Source organism: Mesocricetus auratus, unplaced genomic scaffold (assembly GCF_017639785.1).
Source record: "Mesocricetus auratus isolate SY011 unplaced genomic scaffold, BCM_Maur_2.0 Super-Scaffold_100691, whole genome shotgun sequence".
Lineage (NCBI taxonomy): Eukaryota > Metazoa > Chordata > Mammalia > Rodentia > Cricetidae > Mesocricetus > Mesocricetus auratus.
In genome coordinates this window covers 43,625,223-43,652,000 of record NW_024429267.1, presented here as the reverse complement: position 1 = coordinate 43,652,000, position 26,778 = coordinate 43,625,223, and the positions used below count along the sequence as shown (strand labels likewise).

Below are 26,778 nucleotides of genomic sequence, written 5' to 3'. Positions count from 1 at the left end.
CTTGGCTGTCCTGGAGCTAGCTCTTGTAGAACTGGCTGTCCTTAAATTCAGAGATCCACTTGCCTCTGCCTCCTGAGTGCTGGAATTAAAGGCGTGTGCCACCACCACCTGATCTTTTTTATATTTCGTAACTTCCCAAATTAAACACTAACTAAATCAGACTTTTAAAAGTAGATTTTCATTTAACTAAGAAAGATCAAATGTTTGCTTAATAACACAAGAATAATATGCAACAGTTGTTGAACTGTTCTTGCAATAGATAAATATTTAACATCCACACCAGAGCATGAAGGCTCCACTGTCTCTTACATTTCACCACATTGTAACTTTTTCCTTGTTCTTTTGACTTTAACTATTCTAGTATTTCAGAGTGCTGTCTTAATTGTGATCTTAATTTGTATTGTACCATCTTTTCCTGTTAGTTCTGTTTGATTGACAGTCTTAGCCTTCCGGTGGAAGAAATTAGTGCCTTGTCCATTAGTTCATTCTAAAAGGATTTCCCCAGTAGTCATAAGGTGTTAAGTAAGAAGCAAAGATGGGCAGTAAATAGCTATTAAGAGGACTAATGGGACCCCAAGATAACTTGGGCCTATAACTGCAACATTCCCTCTTTGTATAGTTAATGGAAATTATAATTCTAATTAGTCTGTCAGTCCTGCAAAATCTCCTAACACAGATGTGACTCACCTTTTTCTCTTGGAAATCCACCTTCTTCCTTTTAGTGGGAAAGCGTGGACTGTTACTACAAGCTGCTTTTTCCAGTGTAGTAAATATGTTAGAATGTAATTTTGAACATGTGTATACCTACAAAGTTTTAGGACTGAAGTAAGGCAAATGCTCAGAAGAACAATCATAAAAACTGAAAATAAAATTCCTTAAATAAAGGCAGAAGTTTTCAAGAAAGTTCCTGAACTGACTGGAAGATCATAATGCATTAAACTGTGTGTCCTGGATTCAGTCTGTGTTAATATATGGGATAATGAGATCATTTTCACCTGTATGGTTAATTCCTGTCCTTTATGTGGCAAAGTTAACATTGGCAATATACTATTTTATCTTTTAAGATTTGCTTCTTCAAATTCACCCTGGAGGAGTAGACACCAGGAAATAATCAAAATGAGGGCTGAAATCAATAAAGTCAAAACAAAGAAAATGATACAAAGAATCAATGTAACAAAGAGTTGGTTCTTTGAGAAAATCAACAAGCTAGACAAACCTTTATCCAAACTAAACGAAAGGCAGAGAGAGAGAACATGCAAATTAACAAAATCAAATGAAAGGGGGGACATACCAACTCAGGAAATCCAGAGAATCTTCATATCATACTTTGAAAACCTGTATTCCACAATATTCGAAATGTAAAGGAAATGAACAATTTTCTGGAGAGATATCACTTACCAAATTAAATCAAGAACAGATAAGCAATTAAAACAGACCTGTAACCCCTAATGAAATAGAAGCAGTTATCAAAAGTCTTCCAACCAAAACAAGCCCAGGGACAGATAGCTTCAGAAATAGAGCTAATACTGCAAATTGTTCCACAAAATAGAAGCAGAAGGTTCATTGCTAAACTCTTTTTACGAGGTTACAATTACCTTGGTACCCAAGCCACACAAAGGCACAACTAAGAAAGAGAACTACAGACCAATCTCCCTCATGAACATTGATGCAAAAATACTCAATAAAATACTGGTAAATTGAATCCGAGAATACATCAGAGAAATCATCCACCATAATCAAGCAGGCTTCATCCCAGGGATGCAGGAATGGTTCAACATATGAAAATCTATCATTGTAATCCACCATATAAACAAGCTGCAAAAGAAAAACCACATGATCATCTCACTAGATACTCAAAAAGCCTTTGACAAAATCCAACAGCCCTTCATGATAAAGTTCTTGGAGAGATCAGGGATAACAGGAACATACCTAAACATAATAAAAGTAATATACAGTAAACCAACAGCCAACATCAAACTAAATGGAGAGAAACTCAAAAATCAGGAACAAGGCAAGTTGTCCACTCCCTTCACAGCTCTTCAATATTGTACTGAAGTTCTAGCTAGAGCAATAAGAGAACAAAAGGAGATCAAGGGGATACAAATTGGAAAGGAAAAAGTCAAACTTTTATTATTTGCAGATTATATGATAGTTTACATAAGTGACCTGAAAAACTCTACCAGGTAATTCCTACAGTAGATAAACACCTTCAAGCAAAGTGGCAGTATACAAGATTAACTAAAAAAAAAAAATCAGCCCTATTATATACAGAAGATAAATGGGCTGAGAAAGAAAACAGAGAAACATCACCCTTTACAATAGCCATAAACAACATAAAATATCTTGGGGTAATGCTAACCAAACAAGTGAAAGACCTGTATAGCAAGAACTTTGAGTCTTTAAAGAAGATACCAGAAAATGGAAAGATCTGCCATGCTCTTGGATAGGTAGAATCAGCATAGTAAAAATGGCAATCTTGCCAAAAGCAAACTACAGATTCAGTGCAATCCCCCATCAAAATATGGCACAATTCTTCATAGACCTTGAAAGAACAACAATCAACTTTATATGGAAAAACAAAAGACCCAGGATAGCCAAAACAACCCTGTACAATAAAAGAATTTCCGAAGGCATCACCATACCTGACTTCAAGCTCTATTATAGAGCTATAGTCCTGAAAACAGCCTGGTATTAGCACAAAAATAGACAGGTAGACCAATGGAATTGAAGTGAAAACCCTGATATGGCCTGATCTTTGACAAAGAAGCTAAAATCATACAATGGAAAAAAGAAAGCATCTTCAACAAATGGTGTTGGCAGAACTGAATGCTGGCATGTAGAAGAATGTGGATAGATCCATGTCTATCGCCATGCACAAAACTTAAGTCCAAATGGATCAAAGATCTCAACATAAATCCAGCCACACTGAAACTCTTAGAAGAGAAAGTAGGAGGTACTTTTGAACGAATTGGTTCAGGAGACAGCTTTCTGAACATAACACCAGTAGCACAGACACTGAGATTGGCAATTAATAAATGGGACCTCCTGAAACTGAGAAGCTTCGGTAAGGCAAAGGAACACAGTCAACAAGTCAAAACAGCAACCTACAGAATGGGAAAAGATTTTCACCAAGCCCACATCTGACAGAGGGCTGATCTCCAAAATTTACAAAGAACTCAAGAAGTCTCCAAAACACCAAATAATCCAGTTAAAAAGTGGGTTACAAAACTAAATAGAGAATTCTTAATAGAGGAGTCAAAAATGGTTGATAGACACTTAAGGAAGTGGTTGATAGACACTTAAGAGTGTTCAACATTCTTAGCCATCAGGGAAATGCAAATTAAAACAACTCTGAGATACCATCTCACTCCTGTCAGAATGGCTAAAATAAAAAACACTAATGACAGTTTATGCTGGAGAGGATGTGAAAAAAGGGGAATCACTCCTCCATTGCTGGTGGGAGTGCCAACTTGTACAGCCACTTTGGAAATCAATATGGAGATTCCTCAGGAAAATGGGAACCAGTTTACTACAAGAGCCAGCAATTCCACTCTTAGGCACATACCCCAAAGATCCATATTCATACAACAAGGTCATTTGTTCCATTATGGTCATAGCAGCATTATTTGTAATAGCCATAACCTGGAAGCAACCTAGATGCCCCTCAACTGAAGAGTGGATAGAGAAACTGTGGTACATTTAAAGAATGGAGTACTCCTCAGTGGAAAAAACAATGGAATCTTGAAATTTGCAGGCAAATGGATGGAACTAGAAGAAACCATCCTCAGTGAGGTAACCCAGTCACAAAAAGACAAACATGGTATGTACTCACTCATATATGGATTTTAGACATAGAGCAAAGGATTTCCAGCCTACAATCCACACCACCAGAGAAGCTAGGAAACAAGGAGGACCCTAAGAGAGACATACATGGTCCCTTGGAGAAGGGGAAACAGACAAGATCTGAGCAAATTAGGAGCATGTGAGGAAGGGAGAGGGAGCTAGGAGAAATAGAAGGGGAGAAGATGGGAGAGGAGGACATTAGGGAGCAGGAAAGTTGAGTCAGGATGAATAGAGGAGAGCAAGGTAAGAGATACCATAATGGGGAAGCCATTATAGATTTAAAGAGAAATCTGGCACTAGGGAAATGTCCAGAGATCTACAAGGATGATACCAACTAACAATCTAAGCAGTAGTGGAGAGGCTGCCTTAAATGCCCTTCTCGATAATGAGGTTGATGACTACCTTATATGCCATCCTAGAGCCTTAATCTAGTAACTGATGGAAGCAGAAGCAGACACCCACAGCTAAACACTGAGCCGAACTCCTGGAATACAGTTGCAGACAGGGAGGAGTGATGAACAAAGGGGTCAAGACTAGTCTGGGGTAACCCGCAGAAACAGCTGACCTGAGCAAGGGGGAGAACATGGACCCCAGACTGATAGCTGAGAAACCAGCATCGGGCTGACCCATTACCCCCTGATTGTGGGTGTCATTTAGCAGGCCTGGGCATTCTATGGGGCCTATGGTAGTAGAGCAGTATTTATCCCTAGCACATGAATGGACCTTGGGAACCCATTCCACATAGAGGGATACTCTGTCAGCCTAGACACGTTGGGGAGGGCTTAGGCCCTGCTCCAAAGGATATGACAGACTTTGGAGATTCCCCATGGAAGGCCTCACCCTTCCTGGGGAGCTGAAAGGGGAGGGGATGGGGGGCTAGTAGGGGTCAGGAGAGGAGGGGAGGGAGCAGGAACTGGGATTGACATGTAAAACAAGCTTAATTCTATTTTAAATAAAAAAATGATCTTGAGGCGTGAGGTGTCACACACCTTTAATCCCACCACTTGGGAGGCTGGGGTAGGTCAATCTCTTGAGTACTAGTTTGGTAGGGACCCTATTTCTCTCTCTCTCTCTCTCTCTCTCTCTCTCTCTCTCTCTCTCTCTCTCTCTCTCTCTCTCTCTCTCTCCCTCTCCCTCCCCCTCCCTCTCCCTCCCCCTCTCCCTCTCTCTCATACACACTATCACACATACACATGCAAACTTCAAATTTGTCCCTTAGACTATGTTGAAACTAGAACTTCCCAGTAATGTTAAGAATATGCATCCATGCATGGAAAAATTGTCTGAATGTTCAAACTCACAAAACAAGCTTGTGCACCATGGGGATTAACTTCCAACTCAAATTTATTTTATGCCTCTGCGTCTTATTTGGCCTTTCCCAGTTTCTTATTGTGCAAAACCTAGTAATACCTGGATGCATTTGTACCTGGCTGATTACTCTCTATTTCTTGTGTCAATGAAATAGACTGAAACAATTAAACAGGTGTGTATGGTGAATATAAAAACACAAGTCATACAAATTTTACCAGGACTTTATGTATCTGCTCCATAAAGGCTGCTTGCTTGCTTTCCAGATCAGGTGGTTCCGCCCATCCCCCTAGTCTTGATCCCAAAATCACTGTCAGCATTTCTGCTTTTGTACCTGGGTCCTTAGATTGAGTGTAGGAAGTAAACCTACTTGAAAACAGATCGAGTAAGCTTACACTGACAGTAAATTCCAGGTTGCAAGAGATTGTCTTCAAATCTTAGTCTTGAAAACTTTTTTAAGCAGAGAAAGCAGCATTCTCTTGGAGGAGGAAGATGGGGTCTGTGTAGAAATTACTACGACTGCACCTGAAATTTGATAGACTTGCCCCGGAGAGAAACAGGTGCTCAGACCACCAGAGGGCAGACAGCTAGCTGCTGAGCCACACAGTTCACACACTGTGGTGTGTTGTTGTACAACAAAAGCATAAAGCTCTTTCAGTTCCTCCTAACATGGGTTTCATTCTTAAGAAACTCATGGACGCCTTCTCTACCTGCAGAGCAGTGTCATCACCTCTGCACTCAGGATGACGCCTCTTCACGGGCATCAGTGGGGCTGCTGCTCGCTTTCCTCAGTGGATTTCCCCAAGTGATTCCTCCTTTGGGGTGACACCTGTTTTATGTTCTGTTTCTGTCTTAATGTTGCCTCTGTTCAACAGTTAGGGTAAGCCAGGTTCCTGGAGACCTCCCATCCTTCATGGAGGTCCCTCATGCCTTGATGCTCATTGTCTTCTTGTTTCTATTTAAGCATCTGTTGCTTGTTGCCTCTATGAGTACTCACTGGGGTGACAGCATTTTGGGCAGGGCTTGGATGGTTTGCTTTCCAGTTGCTTAGTTCTCCTTCACTTGTGAACATACTTGGTATGGTTCAATACACAGTAGATGTGGTTGAAATTGGAGAGTGTCTCAAAACAGCCCTTGATATGTTTAGACAGTTGTCACACAGCCCCTTACTGTCTTATCCTATATTAAGTGAAGTCTTACTTCTTGAAAATTTCAGCTCTTTTGGGCCATGGAATGCCCTTGAAGGGTTTTTTATATAAAGTGTGCTCAAATGTAGACCCTTTGTAGTTACCACTCAAAAGATTACTTGAAAACTTTGAATACGGCTCTTATACTGTGTGTTGAGTGTCAGAGTTAGCACTTTTCAATAGCTTTTGCTTTTTTCGTGTTGGGCACCTAACCCAGATTCTTAAGCTTGTTAAGCCTACAGCATATGCTCTACCTCTGAGCTATACTTCCAGCAAGTAGCTTTGCTTGTCTATGACTTACTCTGTGTGTCCCTAACCCACCAGCTAACCTGTGCTGCCTCTGCTTGTCTGCGGCCTTGAGCATCTCAGTTTCCTCCTGGTTTGAGAATTGCATTGAAAGTCTTGCCTGCTGTTGAGGTCTTTGGTAGGATAGCCAGGTGTCCTGAAAAGTGAAGTGAGCACGAGAGCAATTAAAATGGAGAAAGCTTAGCAGTTCTTGTTCCTCGAATTAAACATAATGAGTTTATAGGATTATGATTGTGTATAGTCATCAGAATCTGACAGGAAAGACATGTTTTATTTTTTAATCTTATGTTGATGGAGAAGTAGCATCTTTAAAGAAATGTAGAGATTTTGTATTATACCTTATGTTAATAGGTATCCAAGGTTTTGAAAATGTTAATATTGAGTTGTCTTAGATACTCACTATTAATATGAATACACTTTACTAAGTGGAAAATAAGTTGCTGTGAATATTAGGATTTTCATTTATTATTCTAGACTACATTCTAGTTGTTTAGTATATTCAAACAATTTTCCTTTGTTTTTATTCCTAGGTTGCACGTTTTCAAAAAATACCTAATGGTGAAAATGAGACAATGATTCCTGTATTGACATCAAAGAAAGCAAGTGAATTACCAGTCAGTGAGGTTGCAGGTATTCTCCAAGTAAGTGGTTGGTGAAGAGGAGGGCTGGAAGTGTAAAGCAGACATTTAGATTAAGGCAGTGCTGACCAATTGTGTTTTCTTCAGTGATAGCAGTACTGGTTTGTGCTCTCTACATAACAGCCCCCAGTTAAACATCACAACATGACAGGAAATGTGGCTGGAGTAATGAGCAACTGTGTTTAATTTAAATATCTGTGTGTGTGGTGTCTGGGCAGTACAGCTCAAGATAAATAGTATGGCCAGCATCTGTTTGCACCCTTTATCAGTTGGGTTGGGGAAGTAATTAATTTAATTAGTAACATAAGTGGTGTTAGGAGTTTTTTGTTTTTCAAGATAGGATGTCAGCCCTGGCTGTCCTGTAACTCTCTTTGTAGACCATGCTGGCCCCAAACTCACAGACATCAGCCTGCCTTTCCCTCCCCAGTGCTGAGATAAAGGGTATGCGCCACCATGCCCACCAGGAATTTTTTTTAATTTAAATATATTTTTCTAAGGTAAAGTGGAAGCTAAATACAAGTGCAGGTTTGTAAATATTAATTATGTAATTTTATTCTCTTCTTAGTTTTAAAGTAGTCAAACATGAAGAATAGAGTATTTTTCATTCAGCCATTTTAATTGTTTCAAAAATACTAATTTTTGAAGGAATTTTATTTTGGTATATTTATACTTAGTTTTAAAACCACTTATTTTAAATATGTTTTAAGTTTTAGAAAGCTTGATTAATGAACTCTTGCCCATTTGCTGGCCAGGGAAATAAGCCATTTCTGGGATGTTGTAATTTCATTTTATATGATTGTTAAAATCATGATAGTAAATGGTTAGATGATGTTGCCATGTCTCAAGAACATGTTACCTTTATCATCTTGAGTAATTTAGGACACCCAAAGTTTTATTCTGATATAACATAATCTTGGAGCAAAAAAAATCTCAGTGGTTTAATAAACTCAGAGAACAGGAATGGCATTTGAAACCCCACTGAATATTCCTTTGGAAATGCTAATTTTAGAAAAATAATTAAAAACTAGTTAAAATATATATGATTATGGTTTACATTTATTATTCCTTTTCATAGAAAAAAGAAAAATACTATCTTGTTGCTTATTGATACAGTATTTATATAAAATATCAGTGGACTTTTGACTGGGCGTTGGTGGTGCACGCCTTTAATCCCAGCACTCAGGAGGCAGAGGCAGACGGATCTCTGTGAGTTCGAGGCCAGCCTGGTCTACAGAGCGAGTTCCAGGACAGCCTCCAAAACAATACAGAGAAACCCCGTCTCAAAAAACCAAATATATGTGTATTCATGTATATATACCAGCGGACTTTTAAAAAGTTAATCTTTGATAATTTTTATACATGGGTATAATATATTCTAGTTACACTCAAACTTTCCCTCTCTTATTCACCATCCCCAGCTTCCATCAAGTCCCCATCCTACCCTCTATGCCTTTTGTTTTTCTTTGTGTCCCACATGGTTTAGCTAAGACTAGTTGGGTGGGCGTCTACATCACTGACAACAGTGATGACTTCTTCACAACTCCTGTCTGCCATTAGCTTCCCTGGGTAGGGTGGGGCTCCATGAACCCCCACCCTGATCTGTGACTGCATATTTACTGACAGTGTTAAACAGGGCCTATGTAGGAAACTATAGCTGTTGTGACATCATGAGTGCCTTGGCCATGTCATGCTTCTAAGATAGTAGATATTTATCCTGTTCAGTGCTAAACACTCAGAAGTCACTTATTCTCAGGACCTTGACTTGCCAGGAAAATCTTCATTTACTGCCATTTGTGGTAAAGAGAAGATCAAGTCTGAACACAGCACTAGTTTGTGGATATAAATAAGTATTTAATAGGCAGTTTGACTTGCCCATTTATCAAAATAAAAGTAGGTTCACCCTACACTAGTTTTAAGTGTGTATTTTGACAAATGTGATCACCACTAATAAAACAAAATCTCACCCTGTAGCTCAGACTGGTGGTCTAGAACTCACTGTGTATCTCAGGTTGTTCTCCAACATAGGATAATTCTCCTGCCCTAGTCTCCTGAGAATTCCATGTGTGCATATCGTAATGGGATTGTAAGCGTGAGTCACTATGTCTGCTAAAATATAGAACATTTTTATTGTTTCAGAAAGCTTTTCCATGTACCTTCATAGTTAATCTTGTCTGAGTATTATGGCTGTGGGTCCCATACACAATCCCTGGGAAACTTCCTGTGATTATTAGGGGCTAGAGAGATGACACATTGGCTAAGATCACTTCTTTCCTGTTCTTGCTAGAGGACCCAGGTTTAGTTCCCAGTACCCACTCAGTGACTCATAATGTCTGTGACTCCAGTTCAGGGGATCTAGTGCCCTTGTCTGGCCTCCTCAGGCAATGCAAGCATGTGATAAACCTAACAGGCAGAATGTTATATACAGTAAAAAATGTTTCTTTTAGCCAGGCGGTGGTGGCACACGCCTTTAATCCCAGCACTCTGGAGGCAGAGGCAGGTGGATCTCTGTGAGTTCGAGACCAACTTGGTCTACAGAGTGAGTTCCAGGACAGCCTCAAAAGCCACAGAGAAACCCTGTCTTGGAAACCCCCCCCAAAATAAAGTTTCTTTTAATGTGATCATATACTATGTATTCTTTTGTGTTTTGTTTCTTTCTGTAACATTTTAAATAACTTTTACTGTTAAATTTAATAGGCTGATCTTCAAAATGGCTTAAACAAATCTGAAGTTAGTCATAGGCGAGCCTTCCATGGCTGGAATGAGTTTGATATTAGTGAAGATGAACCATTATGGAGGAAGTATATTTCGCAGGTAAGATGCTTTCTCCTCCATCTTTGCTGTGTAACTTACATTGACTTTTATAGTTTGAATTTTCTGAGATTTATCTACAGAGAAAGGAAATAATGTTTTTTCCCTAGAAATTTACATTTTAAGTTGGAATGTCTATAGTTTTAGTTCTGACTCTTCATTTGATTTTAGGCAGAGGCTAAAAAGTGAATGTAGCTACAAAGCAGCCTTTTCTGTATTGCTGGGCTGTCTGCAAGCAGCACCAGACAGTGGCCTCTGTGTGGAGGCTTCTTCGTTACAGAAGGATGGTATATTTGCAGGTAATCTTGGCCACTTTAGAGAATTATTAAATGCATAAATGAGTCCTAACTGCCAGGGTGTAAGTTATACCTTATTAGCTCTGTGATTTTCGTTTGCTTCGACTGCTGATGAACTCAGGAAATAGTAAGCTCACAGTAGATTATGGCCATTCATAATTACCTTTATTTTAATTTTTAGCAAAGGCTTACTATAGGTTTTAAAATTTTGGCAACAATTGCTTTGATGTAAAAAGTTGGATGATTCTGTGGCTAGTTTTAAGTAGTGAAGTTTGGTGTGCTAAATGAAGTAGTACTTTTGAGTAAAGAAAACTGTTGTGAAGGAATTAAAAAGTTTAAGTTGTTTACAAGGTATCATCAGCTCATGAGATAAGCTTTGCACATTCTGTTGTTTAAAGTACAAAACGAAACTTTAAGGGTGATAGGACTGCGTGGGCCCTGTTTCATAGAACACTCCTGTCATGCTTGGCTCATCAGTTGGTCGTGTGATTGAGTTGTTTTCTTTTGTGATCCTGTTATCCAAGCCAGAGTGCCTAACTCTAGGAATTCCTGTAAGAACTAAACAGTGCCTGGCATATAGTTAAGCATAAATAACAATTAACATCAAATATCAACTATGAGTCATACAATATTGCATGGTTCTTCTTCAGGAGAATATTGAGTTTTTTGTTCTGTAAACATCTGTCTGATACTCTGGAAGTGGCATGCTTAATTATAACCATGGCAGAGCTCTTCTTAGGGGTGGTAAAAGGCTCTGCCACCAAGGTGTGATGGCTAGCAGCTAACATTAAAGAGGGTTCTATGGTTTCCCTAGTGCTTTAGTCTCTTTCTTAGTTACCACAGATTCCTTCATCTAAGGTTCCATTTGGTGCTCAGATTATGTACCACACAGGTGGCACAGCTAGAATCAAAGCTAGTTACTTTTATTCAGCCATACCCTATATGGCAGGCATAGTTTTATTTTTCTGTCTTTAGCCTCAGTACTTAGGTTACAAGCCATTTCTTCTTTTTGTAGCCTCAGGAATTCAGGCACCCATCTTTGTTAAATTAATACCGTGCTGCAAGCCAGGTGTGGTAAAGCATTCCTATAATTCTAATACTCGGAGGCTTAGGCAAGAGGATCATGGATTTGAAGCTAGCCTGAACTACATAAAGACAAAAAACAACCAAAAACTCATATACTGCTACAGGTACATACATATGTACTATAAAGAATTAGCAATTTTGTTGTTGTTTTTGGAGATAGGATTTCTCTGTGTATCTCCTACTGTCTTGGAACTTGCTTTGTAGACCAGGCTGGCCTCGAACTCATATATCCATCTGCCTCTGCCTCCCCAGTGTTGGGATTAAAGGCATGTGTACCATCACCACCCAGTTTAGCAAATTATTTATTGCAAATATTGATATTTCATTTTCCTTTTCTGAAAAGAAATTGTTATGTGACTTTTAAACATGGACTCTACTTTATTGTTGCTTGAGAATAAACCACATAATAGACTCTTGTAATTTTATAATGATGTCCTTCTTAAAAAAAGCCTTTATTGAATTGTCTTTCATATAAGAATGTTGAACTGTTTGCTTTTTACTTCCAGTTTAAAAATCCCCTTATTATGCTGCTTCTGGCTTCTGCAGTCATCAGTATTTTAATGCATCAGTTTGATGATGCTGTCAGTATCACTGTGGTAAGTAAACTCTTTTATTGTTAAAATTTTTAATATGTTGGTTAATTGTTTCAGTTGTGTTTGGTTAATTAAAGTGAATCAAAATGAATCATATTAAAAATAATCAAATACACTTTTAGTTGTGATTTTCTTTTGTTCTCATTTGAGATAGAGGTCTTACTATGTCACTCAGGCTGCTGTTGTCCTCCTGGCCTCAACTGTGCTGTTGTGTCAACTTCTGCGGTAGTTGTGATTATAGGCATGTACAGTCAGTCTCATAAATAAGAAATATTTTTTAATTTTCTAGTTAAATAAAAATTCCTGTTGCTTCTCAGTTGAAAATATTTGACTAATAGTAATTGTTCAAGGAATTTGTGATATAAAACTTTTAATAACACTGACATTTTCTTGTTACTATAGGTCTTTTTTTGTTAATGGCAAATGTTATGATGTATAAAACTGTTAGAGCTTTAGCACAATTGGAAGTGGCCTTAAGCTGTATCACTAGTTATTGTTTTTTTAGTTGTTCTTTTTAGACAGTTACAGCAGCTGGGTGTGGGAGTATACAACACTAACACCAGCTATGCTACTTGGGAGGCACAGGCAGGGGGATAGCAAATCCCAGGGTATTGTGGGCAACATAGTAAAGGAGACCCTTCTTCATATGTCTGGAATGTTCTTGATACATTTTTTTCCTGAGTATATATGTTTTTAATAGTCTGTGATGAATGGGAAGCATGTATACATTGAAATACAGTAGCTGTGTTAAGGAAGGAAAATTGTGAGGTCAAGCAACCTTTTTTTACTTAAAAGAATAGTGTTGTGGGCTGGAGAGATGACTCAGTGGTTAAAAGCACTGACTGATCTTCCGGAGATTCTGAGTTTAGTTCCCAGCAACCATCTGTAATAGGATCTAGTGCCCTCTTCTGGACTGAAGGGATACATGCAGGAAGAACACTGAATGCATAATAAATAAATAAACCTAACAAAAAAGAGTAATATTGCCAGTGATAAGAGCAAGTCGTAGTTAAAGTTACTATAGATTTTCATGCATTTCTATGAACTTTAGATAACTTCCAAATATTTAAAACCTCACTGACATTAATAATGATTTTAATTACTATTAAGTTTAGTACATGTCAGCATTTATATTTGAGTAATTAGATGAACCAGTATTTTCCAAATGATTGGTGTCTGAGACCAAATTTCAGTAGAAAAAAAGATAGATCAACAGATTCAGTTGAAAAAACATAGGTATATAATACTGAATTTAATGTGGCAGATTATAAAAAGTTCATACAATTTTGTATTGTACAGTACAATACTTACCTTTAAGTAACTTATGTTAATTTTAGTGTGGTAGATAACATTTTCTGTATTCTGGAAAGACAAATACTCCTTCCTTTACCAACTTTTTTTTTTTTGGTCTGAGTCTTGATTTTGTAACTCTATTATGCTTCTTCTGCCTAAAAACACATCAATTGGATTCCAGCTTCCTGTAGAAAATGTAGGATCAAGGTTAACTCAGCAATAGAGAGAGCCCTTGCCTACCATATTTTGACAAATCAGCACTGGGAGAAAATGGACACTTTAAAAATATTATTAGTTTTCAGGAAAAGTTATTTGTGTTAATGTGTATAGGACTTTAAAGTTGTTTCTGTAAGTTACTATGTAGAAATAAAATTAAACAAGTAATTAATGTGTCATTTATAGCAGATGTTACCCACAAAAATAAAAGCAAGTTCTTAATTTGGGAGGCCTTGTGTGGATTCAGAAAGTATTGGAAACTGTCAAGGGGATGGTTAGCCATTTAAATTTATATTCTTTTCCCTCACATCCCAAGGCAAATTGATTTCTTCTCTCACTTGCTTTAGTGCTAAAATCCATTCTCTTGGGAACTGCATAGCCAGAGGAACAAAATATGACTAAAAGTTATTTCTTGTTAATGTCTCATTCAAACGGCTGTTTGTTTTTAGGCAATACTGATTGTCGTCACTGTGGCCTTTGTTCAGGTGAGCAATCTGTTCTGTTAGGCTATTAGTAGTGTATTAGTTGATCATTTAAAAACAAATTAAAGTGACTTATGTGAAATAATCTGAATTTGCTGGGTGGTAGTGTATTCCTAATCATTTATTATTTGAAAACAAGTTCAGATAATAGCCAACTGTGAATAGTTTGTGAGAAGAGGGTATGGCTTTGATTTAGATAGTGAGATGAACATAGCCCTTTTTTTTTAATTGTAGAAACAGATGGAAACAAAAAAATAGTAGTATATAATCCACCATTAAGTTAATTTTTTTCTAGTTATAAAATTGGATCAATATCTATTAGTGCTAAGTCTAAGATGAACAAAAAAGAAGTGAGCTTAAAATTGCTTAGGCAGTTTATTAGATACCATCTGAAGAAAACTTCACAGATTCCTGAGGCTGTTTTCTCTTAGCATGTACTTTTTCACTGAATTATTTTCCTAGCTTTATTAGTCTTATTTGGTAATTAAAGTTATTTTTTCTAAAATTTCTTATTTTATGTGGAAGGGGTGATTCTACTTCCTAGTCATTATAGTCATTCAAACAGCAAAAGAAGCAGATAGGTCTCTCTTAAGGATGATTCTGAATAATGTGGAGATGGTGTCATGGTTTCTTTCAGCACTCAGGTAGAGGCAGGAGGATTGTCAGTTCCAGGCCAACATGGGCCACATGTTAGAACCCTACATTTATGCAAAGAAGAAGGGGAAAAAGAAAAAAGGAGGGGGCAGAGAAGAAAGGGATCATGACACACCAGGCATGGTGCCAGGTTAGCAAGTACAGAAATAAAAAACATATTTATACGCTTGTTTTGTGTTTATTTAAATGTTTGAAACTTCTATATGTTTTAGAAGTTTCCTAGTATTATCAGGTCTTACTTTGAATACGGCTAATAAGAGTAGAAGGATTGAATCTACTGTAGAGAGAAATGTAATGATGCTGTATGTCCCAAGGTCCATGCTTTGGTTCTTAAGACAGTGATTGTAATTATTCTTACATTATGTATAATTTATTTCCTGGCGACTTTTGTCATTGTGCTGGTGTCTTAAAGTAGTTCCTGAAACAAGTCAGTTTCTAGTTCTGTAATAACAGTGTAGAAATCCAGCTGGAGTCTGATTACTTGGAAATTTATGAGCTCCTTTAGTAGACTACCAGTGTTCTTGTTCAGGATGGGGCATCTTCTCACAACAGAGTGTTGTCTTTGGGCTGTTGGAGCTGGTAAATGTAGCAAATGTAGTATAAGCCATTCCAGGCTGTGCCTCATCTAAGGAAGTTACTCATTCCTTAGATAAGTGAGTGGTGTGATCTATACTGGTTTAGTAACTGGAGCCCTTTTATAACTCTTTACCCTAAATTTGGGCAGTTATCTCCCTCTTGGATTTTCATTAATATATCAGATATATGGAAGATTTCATATAAATATTACCACTGTATGAAAAGCCCTAGCCACTTGCCCTCTTTGGAAAATAAAGAACATCTATCCTCAAAATACCCCCATAGAGTTTGAGTTTTAAAATAATCTTTGTGGAGTTTTACATGGAGTGTGTTTTGTATTTTAAATGTGGCTGGCATCTGTTGCTGGTGTCTCAGTGGTAGTTTTATTTGAATGCTGCATTAGCTACTTTTCCCATTGCTGTGACCCAATATCTGGTGAGAAGTAACTCGAGGGAGAAAGAGTTGAGTTTGTGGAAGGTGTGGTGGCAGGAGTTTATGGTGGCCGGTTGCTTTTAAATCTACAGGTGTAGGGAGCTAGAGCTGGTAGCAAGTGGGTTGGAATATGAAACCGGAGGGCCAGCTTTAGTGACCCACATCCTCCAATGAAGCTCTATTCTTAAAGGTTCTACAACTGTCAAAAGTAGCACCACCACTTGGGGACCAAGTATCCAATCACATGAGCTTATTCGACATTTTATGTTCAAACTGCCACAGCTGAGAAATAAAAAGGCCTGAAAAGATTATGAAAAAACTTCATTTTTAATAAGTATGTTTTTATACAGATATAACCCCTTTCCTTAAACATGTCTAAGAAAGCAACAAAATACTTTCACAAACAAATTCTAAACCTTTCCCCCCACCATTTTCCTTCTTCCTAGCCCCTCAAGTCACTGGCTTGTCATAGAATGGCTCCTTTTACAACAGCTTTGCAAAGACAAAGTCTGCTAGCTTCTGTTTGATTAGTTACTAGAGACTACAGTTGATTAGTATTTTCTACCTGTATAGAATTTTTGTATAACATTTCCAAATTCTTCACTGTATTTGGTAGATTGAGAGGCGTCATGCGTGTTAATTTTTTATATTTGTAGATTGTGCTTACATTTATCCCTCTTGTCTGGGTAGTAACTGATATAGTTCTGAGATACTCTTACACAGCTTTCCATTCTCATTTGAAGCAGTTCATGATTGGTAGCCTTGGTGAGTGCTGGCATGGCAGGTGTTTCAAGACTCTGCTTATATTTTATTCCTGCTTTTGTCCCTTACCCTTTAACTTCAGGCCAAAAGATTAGACACGAGGCAAGAATAACCTTGATGCTCTATGAAGCACAACCACTCATGGAAGCATAGGCTTAAGTAACCAGTGAGATGGAGGATGTGTCTGACCCACAGCTGTTGTTTATGTTCATGGAAGGTTATGTGATTGCAGAAGAGCACCACGGCCTGTCAGAAATTTTCCTTTCATATAATTCAGGTTGACAAGAAAAGTGTGTCAAAATAGTATCAGCCACATTGTTATTTCCAAGCAAATTGATTTCACAAACTAGAATAGTCAGTGTGGGTTTAAGTCTTCAAAGTAAACATTACATACAGATTATTTTGGCTTTATTGGCTGCTAAACCCAAATGTAAAATTATCTTAAAAAAAAAAGACTCAAGTTAACTTTTACTATACTCTTTGGATGTAATAATTGGCTTTCATTTTCTTCTAAACAATCTTAGATTTGCACATTGACTTTTAAAATGTATGACTGGGAGTATTTAATTTTTTAATTGTTTGATTACAATAATTTATGGGTTAAGACTGTAAGGATAAGTAAATAAAGGTATGAATTGGGAGAAACTTAAGTAATAATGATTAATATTTAAGTCTAAAAGGATCATTTGGATTTCTTTGTGTTTTTCTAATAAATTCCACTTTTTCTCTAAATAGGAATATCGTTCAGAAAAATCTCTAGAAGAATTGAGTAAACTTGTCCCACCAGAATGCCATTGGTATGTCCCTTCTATTTGAAAGAGATTTCTATACCTTAAACAATAGAAGTTGAATGTGACTAGCACTGTAAGCATTGTTGTTCAAGCATTGTTTTAACCTAAAGAACAGACTATTGAATATGACAAGAAAAATCTTATCAGTATAGCAAACATTGTAATGGTTTGGCACCGCTTTTTTCAACAGGCTTAAAAAAAATTGTCCATGTATGTGCATAGTCATATGTGGAGTATGGGCATGCATGTGCCATGACACACCTGGGAAGGTCAGAAAATTACTTCAGGTGTTGGAGTTCACCTTCTACATTTTTTGAGGCAGACTCTGTCCTGTTCATTACCATGTGTGCTGGCCCTTCTGGGGACATCTGGGGAGTCTATTTCTGCCTCCTATCTTCCTGTAGGAGGGCAGGGATGTAGCTGATGGTACTGTGTTCAGTTTGGCTTACTTGTGCTTTTAAGTGCAGGAGTGAATGTATGTTAAATACTCTTCTAAGTAATTGATGAAAGCAGTGTAATGAAATATATCTCAAGATAGTCTCAATGTTCATATTTGAATCACTAATCACTTTTTCCAATGATTTTTTCCCCTCTGTAACTTGTGTAATTTAATAAGCGCACACAGTTAATCAAGTACATAAGAATTTTCTTTCTTTTTTTTTTTTAATTAAGGTCTTACTATGTAGCATTGGCTGGCCTGAAACTTGATATGTTGACCAGGCCATCGTCAAACTCAGAGATCTGCCTGCCTCTGCCCTCTACCTCCCAAATGCTGGTATTAAAAAATGTATCTTAATGCCTAGCTTTTTTGTTTTGCTTTTAAAGATTAATTTTTAAAATTAATTTAAATTATTTGTGTGTGTGTGTGTGTGTGTGTGTGTGGATATGTGCATGTGAGTGCAGGTGCCCGAGGAGGCAGGCAGTGTTAGATTCTCTAGTGCTAGAATTATAGACAGTTATGAGCTACCTGATGTGGGTCCTGGGAGCTACACTTGTTTCCTCAGCAAGACGGCATGTGCTTTTTAACCACTGAGCCATCCTTTTAGCCTGTGCTCTTAGTTTTTATATTTGACTTATCTCTTTGGAAGTAACAGTTTTCATAAGACAGGGTCACTGAAATTAAATGTAATCTTGGAAGAGAAATAGTATAGTTTTCTTACTGTGATATTTCTGTTTCATGCTACAGTGTGCGTGAAGGAAAATTGGAGCATACACTTGCCCGAGACTTGGTTCCAGGTGACACAGTTTGCCTTTCTGTGGGAGACAGAGTTCCTGCGGACTTACGCTTATTTGAGGTAAGTTGAGAGTACATGGATATTGATTAATTAAAGAGTTATCAGTGTAATGACTAACATATAGTTTATTTGAAATATTTAGTATTCTGACTGAAATAGTGACAAGTGTAAGCATGTATCTGGTGGTGGTGGTGGTGGTGGTGTGTGTGTGTGTGTGTGTGTGTGTGTGTGTGTGTGTGTGTGTGTGTGTCAGTCCTCATTTATATGCACTTTGCTATAAAGTCTTTAGAGGTATCCACTTAGTCAACTACCATCCCATTGTGACAAATTGTGATAGAATTATGTTTTGTAGGGAATCCAGTATTTGTGATCATAGAGCAGTGTAAGATAGAACTCAATAATCAGGTAAGAGAGTGTAGGACAGGATAGGGGAAGAATATTAGTGTCTGTGGATTCCAGTAGAGGAGTTCCTTGACTCACGGAGGTATTATGTCTCAAAAGGCCCACAGAAAGTTTAAAATACTGTGTCAAAAATAATTGCAAGTACCTAACTTATGATGGCTTCAGGCACATAATGCACTGTAGTAATTGCTTACTCAGTGCGACTCTATATTTGACTCAGATGTCTGACTTACTACACAGCCCAGAACCATATGAGAATATCATATTGCAATCTTAGAAAAGAAAAAAGGAAAAATCGAAGTATGGTTTCTACTGAATGTGTATTTTAATTTTTCAATGAGAGGCAGAGTTGCCTAACAGTGCATCCTTTCTCTGGAAACGCATAGAAATCATCTGGGTGTTCATGGTCTGGTGACTTGAGATTCTGTATGAGATGTACCTACCTCATTACAAATTCATTAAAAATACATTGTTTATATTTTTTGAGACAGGGTCTTTTGAAACAGGTTCTAAAATATAGAGCAGGCTGACTCTCCCCCCTCCCTCCAACGTATCATAGATTTGAATACACTATACTTGGCCTAAGTATTTTTAGAGATATAATTCACATATGATAAGATATGCACAAGTGAAATCTAACATTTAGTGGTTTTCAGCCTGTTCAGAGCTGTGTTTCCATTGCTCCAGTCTAATTATAAAGTTTCATCTCTTTCCAAAGAAAATTCCTTATCTTTTAGCATTCACTGTGTCCTTACCTCTGATAGCCACTGATTTTTTTGACACTAAAGTATGTTTGCTTATTCTATACATTTTATTGATTTAAAGGAGTCGTATAATATGTATAATATTTTCAGGTACTTCATCTAGTACTTTACTCTTTATTGTCATGTAATTTTCTGTTTTATGGATATACACATAGTAAGTTTAATGCAATTAAATTTGAAGCATTGCTTGTAGGGAAGGGTTTCTGCTGTTTTATTATTTATGTCACTGCAGTCTTGTTATCTGTGGGAATGTTTCCAGATCCCTCCACTCATGACTTCTTTTTGCATGAGAAATTTTTTTGTGACTCCAAATGTAGGTATACAAAATATGTCTGCAAATGAATCATTAGCAGGCAATAAATCACAAAAGAATAACAGTTCTTCAGTGTGCATATAATTTGCCATTTACTAAAGGGAAAAACAAGTTTACCAATGAGATGGAGATATTTTTAATTTTTACATAAAGAATTAAATTTTGGACTAGAGAGATGGCTTAGTGGTTAAGCAGCACGCGCGCGCGCACACACACACACACACACACACACACACACACACACACACAGAGGCACGCACGCATGGGCAGAGGGGAGACATTTATTAGAATGGATTACAGGCTGTGGTCCAGCTTGTCCAACAATGGCTGTCTACCAATTGAAGGTCCAAAGTCCAGTAGTTGTTCAATCCAACTGGTCTTGGATTGTCTTTGGTCATTGGAATGTCTCAGCTGGTCTTTAGTATATATTGGAATCCCAAAGAAGTATGCTGCAATGCCACTAAAGGAAGGGACTCAATTGAGAGCAAGAGGGAGAGCTAGCAGGCAGTGAGAGAACAAACTTCCTTCTTTCACATGCTTTATACAGACTGCCAGAATAAGGTGTGGTCCAGATTAAAGGTGGCTCTTCCCATCTCAAAAAATCTGGATTAGATGCCGGGCAGTGGTGGCGCACACCTTTAATCCCAGCAGGCAGGTGGATCTCTGTGAGTTCGAGGCCGGGCTGGACCGATAGCCTCCAAAACAATACAGAGAAACCCTGTCTCGTAAAAACCAAAAAAAAAAAAAAAAATTGGATTAGAAGTGGGTCTTCCCCTTTCAAATCATTTGATCAAGGAAAAAAAGTCCCTTACAGGTGTGCCAAGTAATTTGGTTTTAGTTAATTCTAATGTTGTTGAGTTGACAACCTAGCCATCATATCCCTGCTACATTAGTAGTGGTTATGCCAAGTGTAGTGTGACTGTATACACAAAGTACATGCTGTATATCCAAAATCAGGCAACAGTGAAGTTGCCCAGTTCAACATTGTTGAGTCCTGCCAAAAAAAAAAAAAAAACAACAACAACAAAAACTCACATTCAGTTTATATTGGATGTTGAATGTATTATGGTTATTGGATGTTCAAAAATTGTTCACTGTTGTGAAATTTTTTATGACTCCTTACAATTAATGTGATCTCAACCCGTGTTATGAGCATAGTTTAAGAAATGTGCTCTTTGGGGCTAAGGAGTTGGTTGAGTGAGTTAGAGTACTATAACTAGAGCTGGGCATGTTTACACATGTCTGGAACCCTAGAATTATGGTAGAAACAGGCAGATCTGGGGTGCTTTCTTGGCAGCTAGCATGGACACATGGTCTTAGTGTACAAAAACAACTTAGCTAACAGTGCATGGTTATAATCCCATCATGGCAGGGAAGTCAAGCTATCAGGAACTTGGAGCAGCTGACTACATTATGGTAGAAGAGAGCAGTGAGGCATGGTAGTACTCAGCTTGATTTGATAAGAATTGGATTGTGAATTCTTTTGTGACTCTATTATAAGTGATAGAACTTGCTTTTCCTGCTGGTTTAAAGATTTTATTATTATTATTATTATTTATTTTATTATTTTTTGTCATCTCCCTGCCCATCGTTTTTTAATAATGTCTCTCATTATGGATTGGTTGAGCTTCTTGATTATTTATATTTGTGTTTTTCATCAAGTTTGGGAAGTTGCTGGCCATTATATTGTCAGGTATTTACTCTGCTTCTCTCCCTCTCCCCTTTCTGAAATTCCTGTAGCGTGTTTTTGTTTTGCTTGATAGTGTCTTACACACAGATCCTTCATCTCTATTTTTTATTGTTTTTCATTCTGTTCTTTAGACTTGTGATTTTTTTAAAAAGTATTTCTTATTTTATTTTCATTTAAAATTTTTATTATTACTTTATTTGTATGGGTACTTTGCCTCTACGCATGTCTGGGCACTAAGTAGTACCCATGGAGGTCAGAAGAGGTAAAATAGGTATGTACCTTCATATGGATGCTAGGAATTAAGCCTGGGTTTTATGGAAGAATAGCCAGTGCTCTTAACCACTGAGTCATCTCTTTAGCCCAAGTGGTGATTTAAAACAGTATTTTGTATGTATGAGAATTAAGTTCATACCTGATATCTGCAGAGTCTGGGAAAGGGTGTCAGATCCCTTGGAACTGGTATTACAGATTTATGAGCTGCCATATGACTTCTGGAAAATGAGCCCTGATCCCCTATAAAAGTGCAGGTGTTCTTAACTTCTGAACCATCTCTTGAACCTTTAGACTAGTGGTTTTTAATTGTCCCAACTTCCAAGTTATTGATTGATTTTTTTTTTCTTTTTAATTTTTTTATGTTGAACCTCTTCTAGGTAATTTCTCCTTCAGGCTTTATTTTCAGTTCCTGGTTTATATAATAAATATTAATTGATTGAACTGTGTCTTGTTTTAAATAATTCAGACCTTCATACAACCTAGGCAGGTGTTCTACCATTGAGCTGTAACCCGAGCTCCTATATTTCTAATCATTTTCTTATGTAATTTCTACTAATATTTTCTCTAAAGTATGTTTCTTGATTTTGTTAGTTCTTTAAACATAGTACAGTTCACTTATCTTTTTCCAGTCTGTTTGATGTCTAGGGTTCTTCACAGAGGGTTTTTGTGTGTGCACACGCGCACCTCTGTGTGTGTGTGTGTGTGTGTGTGTGTGTGTGTGTGTGTGTATGTTCAATATATACATATGTATATACACACAAAAAACCCCTCAAGATTCTTTACAAAATTTAAGCTTATTGTTTTATTTTCTGGGCATTGGTGTTTTGCCTGCATGTGTGCCAGTACACCATTTGCATGCCTTGTGCCCAAGGAGACTGAAAGAGAGCATCAGATCTCCTGGAGTTGGAGTTAAATACAAGCTGCTATATACTAAGGGTCAAACCTGGGTCCTCTAGAAGAGCAACCAGTGCTTTTAATTGCTGAACGATCTCTCTCGTCCCATATTTCTCTCTGGGGAATGGCAGATAGTAGCCATGTTTTAAAAAAAAAAAATCTACTCATAAAAATTGCAGGGACCCTTTTTTTCATTAAGTACTTGAATTAGAAAGTAAGCAATTTATAGACAAGGATAAAAATCAACTTCAAATATTCTTAAAAATGTTGTGTGTTGGGGGAGGGGTGGGGGCTGGTGCCCATGTCTGTGCCTATGGAGGCAAGAGATCAACCTTGGATGTCATTCTTCAGGTGCTGTCCACCTTGTTTTTTCAGACAAGGCACCTTAGTGGATCCCAAGGCTCCAGATTAGTGGTTGCTGGCCAGTGAGCCCTAGAGTCCTGTCTGCACTTCCCCAACATTGGGACTACAAGGCCATGCCACCATGCCTGATTTCATATTGTTTTCTAGGACTTAAATTCATATCCTCCCAGGGTGAGGATCGGGGAGGAGGCTTTGCTATTCCCAAGGGTGTGGCATTTGAGATATAGCAAAACTAAGCAGTAATACTTAGTTAGGAAAATTGGGTACTTAGCTGTAGTTTCCACCTGATGTCTCCATTTCCTTAGTTGTATTTTAAATTTTAGAGTAACCTATTCTTATGGTAAGCGTTCTTTGTTGCATGTATCAGGTTTTGATAACCTCATTTAACATGTATGTCTATACTGATCTAGCCTTTTTTTCTAGTAATGGATATAAAACAAGATGTAGCTAATGGCTGGATGTGAATATTGAAAGAAGTGTGGTGGTCATGAACTCTTGAAATGTGAAAGGTATTATTAATTTAAATTTATGAAACACTTGTTTTCCAAGGCTGTAGATCTATCCATTGATGAGTCCAGCTTGACAGGCGAGACAACTCCTTGTTCTAAGGTGACAGCTCCTCAAGCTGCTGCTGCTAATGGAGATCTTGCATCCAGAAGTAACATTGCCTTCATGGGAACGCTGGTCAGATGTGGCAAAGCAAAGGTGATTTAGATTTTTATATTCTTTAAAAAATTTTTAAATTCTGTGTGCATATGTATGTGTATGTATAGGCAAATGGGCACCATGGCATGTACATTGAGGTCAGGACTATTTTGTGAATCACTTGTCTCTAGCTCTGTAGCTGTAAGGGTTCAAATGCAGGTCATCATACTTGGTAGCAAGAGCCTTTATTTGCTGAGCTACACCACTCACCCATTTTTGTTTCTAGTCTCTCTTTTTTAAGGTTACATTTATTTTTATTTTTTAAATAGTATTGATTATAATATTCTCACTATATGTTTCTCACCTAATGATGTATTTCAACTATTCTGTTTCCTAGTTTTTAATATTTTACCAATATACAATATACCATTTAGGCTGGAAAGATGGCTTAGCTGCTAACAGCACTGGCTGCTCTTCTAGAAGTCCTGCGTTCAATTCACAGAAACCACATGGTAGCTTACAACCATCTGTAATGGGATGTGATGCCCTCCTCTGACATGCAGTCATGCAAACAGACAGAGCACCCATACCTGACAATATACATAAATAAAATAATTTTTAAAAAAGGCACCATTGTTTATAGAAGTGGGAATGGATTGGGGCACTACAAGAAGCAGCATTAAATGTTTATTGAGCATTTAAAATTAAAATATGGGTCTCACATTTGGGGCAGTTTGTTTTCAGGGTCTGCATTTTAATAAAAGTAACATAAACATGTACATTTGTACAGAGAATCTGGAATATATTTATCTCAGATCTGGAGGTAAGACTGCAGAAAGGAAATGGAAGATCTTTGTTGTTTATCTTCCCCATTTTCTCTTTTCTTTCTTTAGTTGTCAGTGATCCCATCTGAATATAAATGAATTTCCCTGGTTTCCCCCTTAGGGTATTGTCATTGGAACAGGAGAAAATTCTGAATTTGGAGAGGTTTTTAAGATGATGCAAGCAGAAGAAGTGAGTACTTACTGTCAGCAGTTTGTCCAAATCTGTAATTTTGTATCTTAAGTAGTAGAAAAGTAAGTATTTATAGATTCTTGAATATACTGTTGAAGACTATTTTCTTCAGGATATTGCTCATTATTTTTGCTTATAAACACAATTGGAAATTCTAAAATTAGAAGGCCCTGGATTTACATTGCCACTATTCTGAAAGGTTCTTATTTTTATTGTTTATGTTAGAAAAAGATTCATAGTCAATTTTTTGACAGGTGTTATTCCTTATAGAAAATGGGTCTGTTCTGTTACTACTTTGGGTGGGGATTTTTTCACCTAATGTATAGCATGTACTCAGCACATGTTCTTCCACTGATATGTACCCATTGCCCCTTGGTGTGCTTTTAACTCAGATCATATCCTCTACCCAAAACTTTAGCACAATGTGTGTGTGTGTGTATAAAAATTGCATTTTGTAAATGCTGTGTTCTTCCACAATCATCCAGATTTCCTCACTAATCTCCCAGGATTCCCGTTTGTGGTATAATGTAGAATAAGAAGCTTGGTGGTGAAAGATCACCAAAGAAGATTAGCAGATCAGGAAGGCAAAGAATAAAGTGTAAACTTGGGTTACTAGGCATGTTTGGGTACAGAGAGGAAAACTGGAAAATGGCAGGAATAGCTGACAGAAATGAAGTCTGGAAGAAGCTGGCAGAAGATTTTTTTTAACGTAGTGGAAAGCATAGCGAGAAGTGCTTTCAAGTAAGCCAGGTCTTTAAAGTGGAAAGTTTTTACTGTTTCCTGTGTAACTTGCACCATGTGACATAGGCTCTAGTTTCTTTAGTGAAGGTGGGAGCATTAACCTCTAGGAGAGTTGTGTGCTTAACTTAGGAATGTGCATTTCAAGTGCTTTGTGGAGTTCCCGGCACCTGGAAAATATATTACATTTAACTAACTGTGACGGTCTTCTCCAATTTGTCAAGGCACCCAAAACTCCTCTGCAGAAGAGCATGGACCTCTTAGGCAAACAGCTGTCCTTTTACTCTTTTGGTATAATAGGTAAGAGAAGAGTGAGTATATATACAGTTTTTACTTGTGTATTCTGTTTTTGTTGTTTTTACATATTTTGCATACATATATGCACACATGTGGATGCCAGAGGACAGCTTGTAGAAGTCAGTTTTCTCCGTCATCGTATGGGTTCTGGGGATTGAACTCAAATGTTGTCTGGCATGATGGCAAAGCTCCCTTACCCACTGAGCCATTTCATTGGCTTCTTGGGTTTCCTGTTTTGAGTGTGAAGGATAGGATTACTGTTGCATTTTTGCATAGTATCAAGCTGCCTTCTGAATACTTATTCATGTCCCCTTAGATACATGCAACTCTCAACTTCAAAGAAAGAGTAGCTGCTTTTGCGTAGTAGACAGTGATTAATAGACTCAATTGGTTCAAGTGCAGAATAAGTGGCTGGAGTGCTCATCCTTAAACGAGGTATCTCTAACATACTCCCACTAAGGCTTAGGGGATATTGTAGAAAAGGAAGCAGAAAGTTTGTAAGAGTCATAAATAGTGTCTTCAGAAAATGACACGGTCCTATGATCTTGTGTCATGAATTCAAAGCTGCTATAGTTATCTGAATGAGAGACCCGCAAAAGATCAAGTCAGTCAACATTCTAGTATGGAGGGGCTCATGAATCTCCATCCCCTAAGTGAAGAGCTATTGGCAATCGTGGCTTCTGTGTATGTAGAGATAGTTTTCTTCAAGGGTGTGGCCCCTTTTAGGTTGTTCATGCTTTAGTGGATGACCCTTCACCTATTTGCATAAGAGCAACACTAAATTGGCTCAGTGGGTTATAAAACAAATGAAGACTTGAAATTGAGAGGGATATGTGTGTGTGGGAATATGTATCCTGGAGGAGCTGCAGGGATGGAGGA

General features: G+C 37.7%; 1 protein-coding gene across 3 annotated transcripts in view; it reads left to right on the top strand.

Moving 5' to 3' along the window:
- Atp2c1 (ATPase secretory pathway Ca2+ transporting 1) overlaps positions 1–26,778 on the top strand; it is a 90,999-nt gene that overhangs the window by 25,015 nt on the left and 39,206 nt on the right. For all 3 annotated transcript variants that reach the window (XM_005074840.4, XM_040739893.1, XM_040739892.1), the window contains 9 exons: positions 7,175–7,285; positions 9,977–10,093; positions 11,979–12,068; positions 14,024–14,059; positions 17,216–17,277; positions 18,458–18,566; positions 23,755–23,910; positions 24,796–24,864; positions 25,827–25,902. In XM_005074840.4, coding sequence (XP_005074897.2) covers positions 7,217–7,285; positions 9,977–10,093; positions 11,979–12,068; positions 14,024–14,059; positions 17,216–17,277; positions 18,458–18,566; positions 23,755–23,910; positions 24,796–24,864; positions 25,827–25,902 — 784 coding nt within the window. In that variant the 5' untranslated portion in view covers positions 7,175–7,216. The remainder of the gene's footprint in view (positions 1–7,174; positions 7,286–9,976; positions 10,094–11,978; positions 12,069–14,023; positions 14,060–17,215; positions 17,278–18,457; positions 18,567–23,754; positions 23,911–24,795; positions 24,865–25,826; positions 25,903–26,778) is intronic.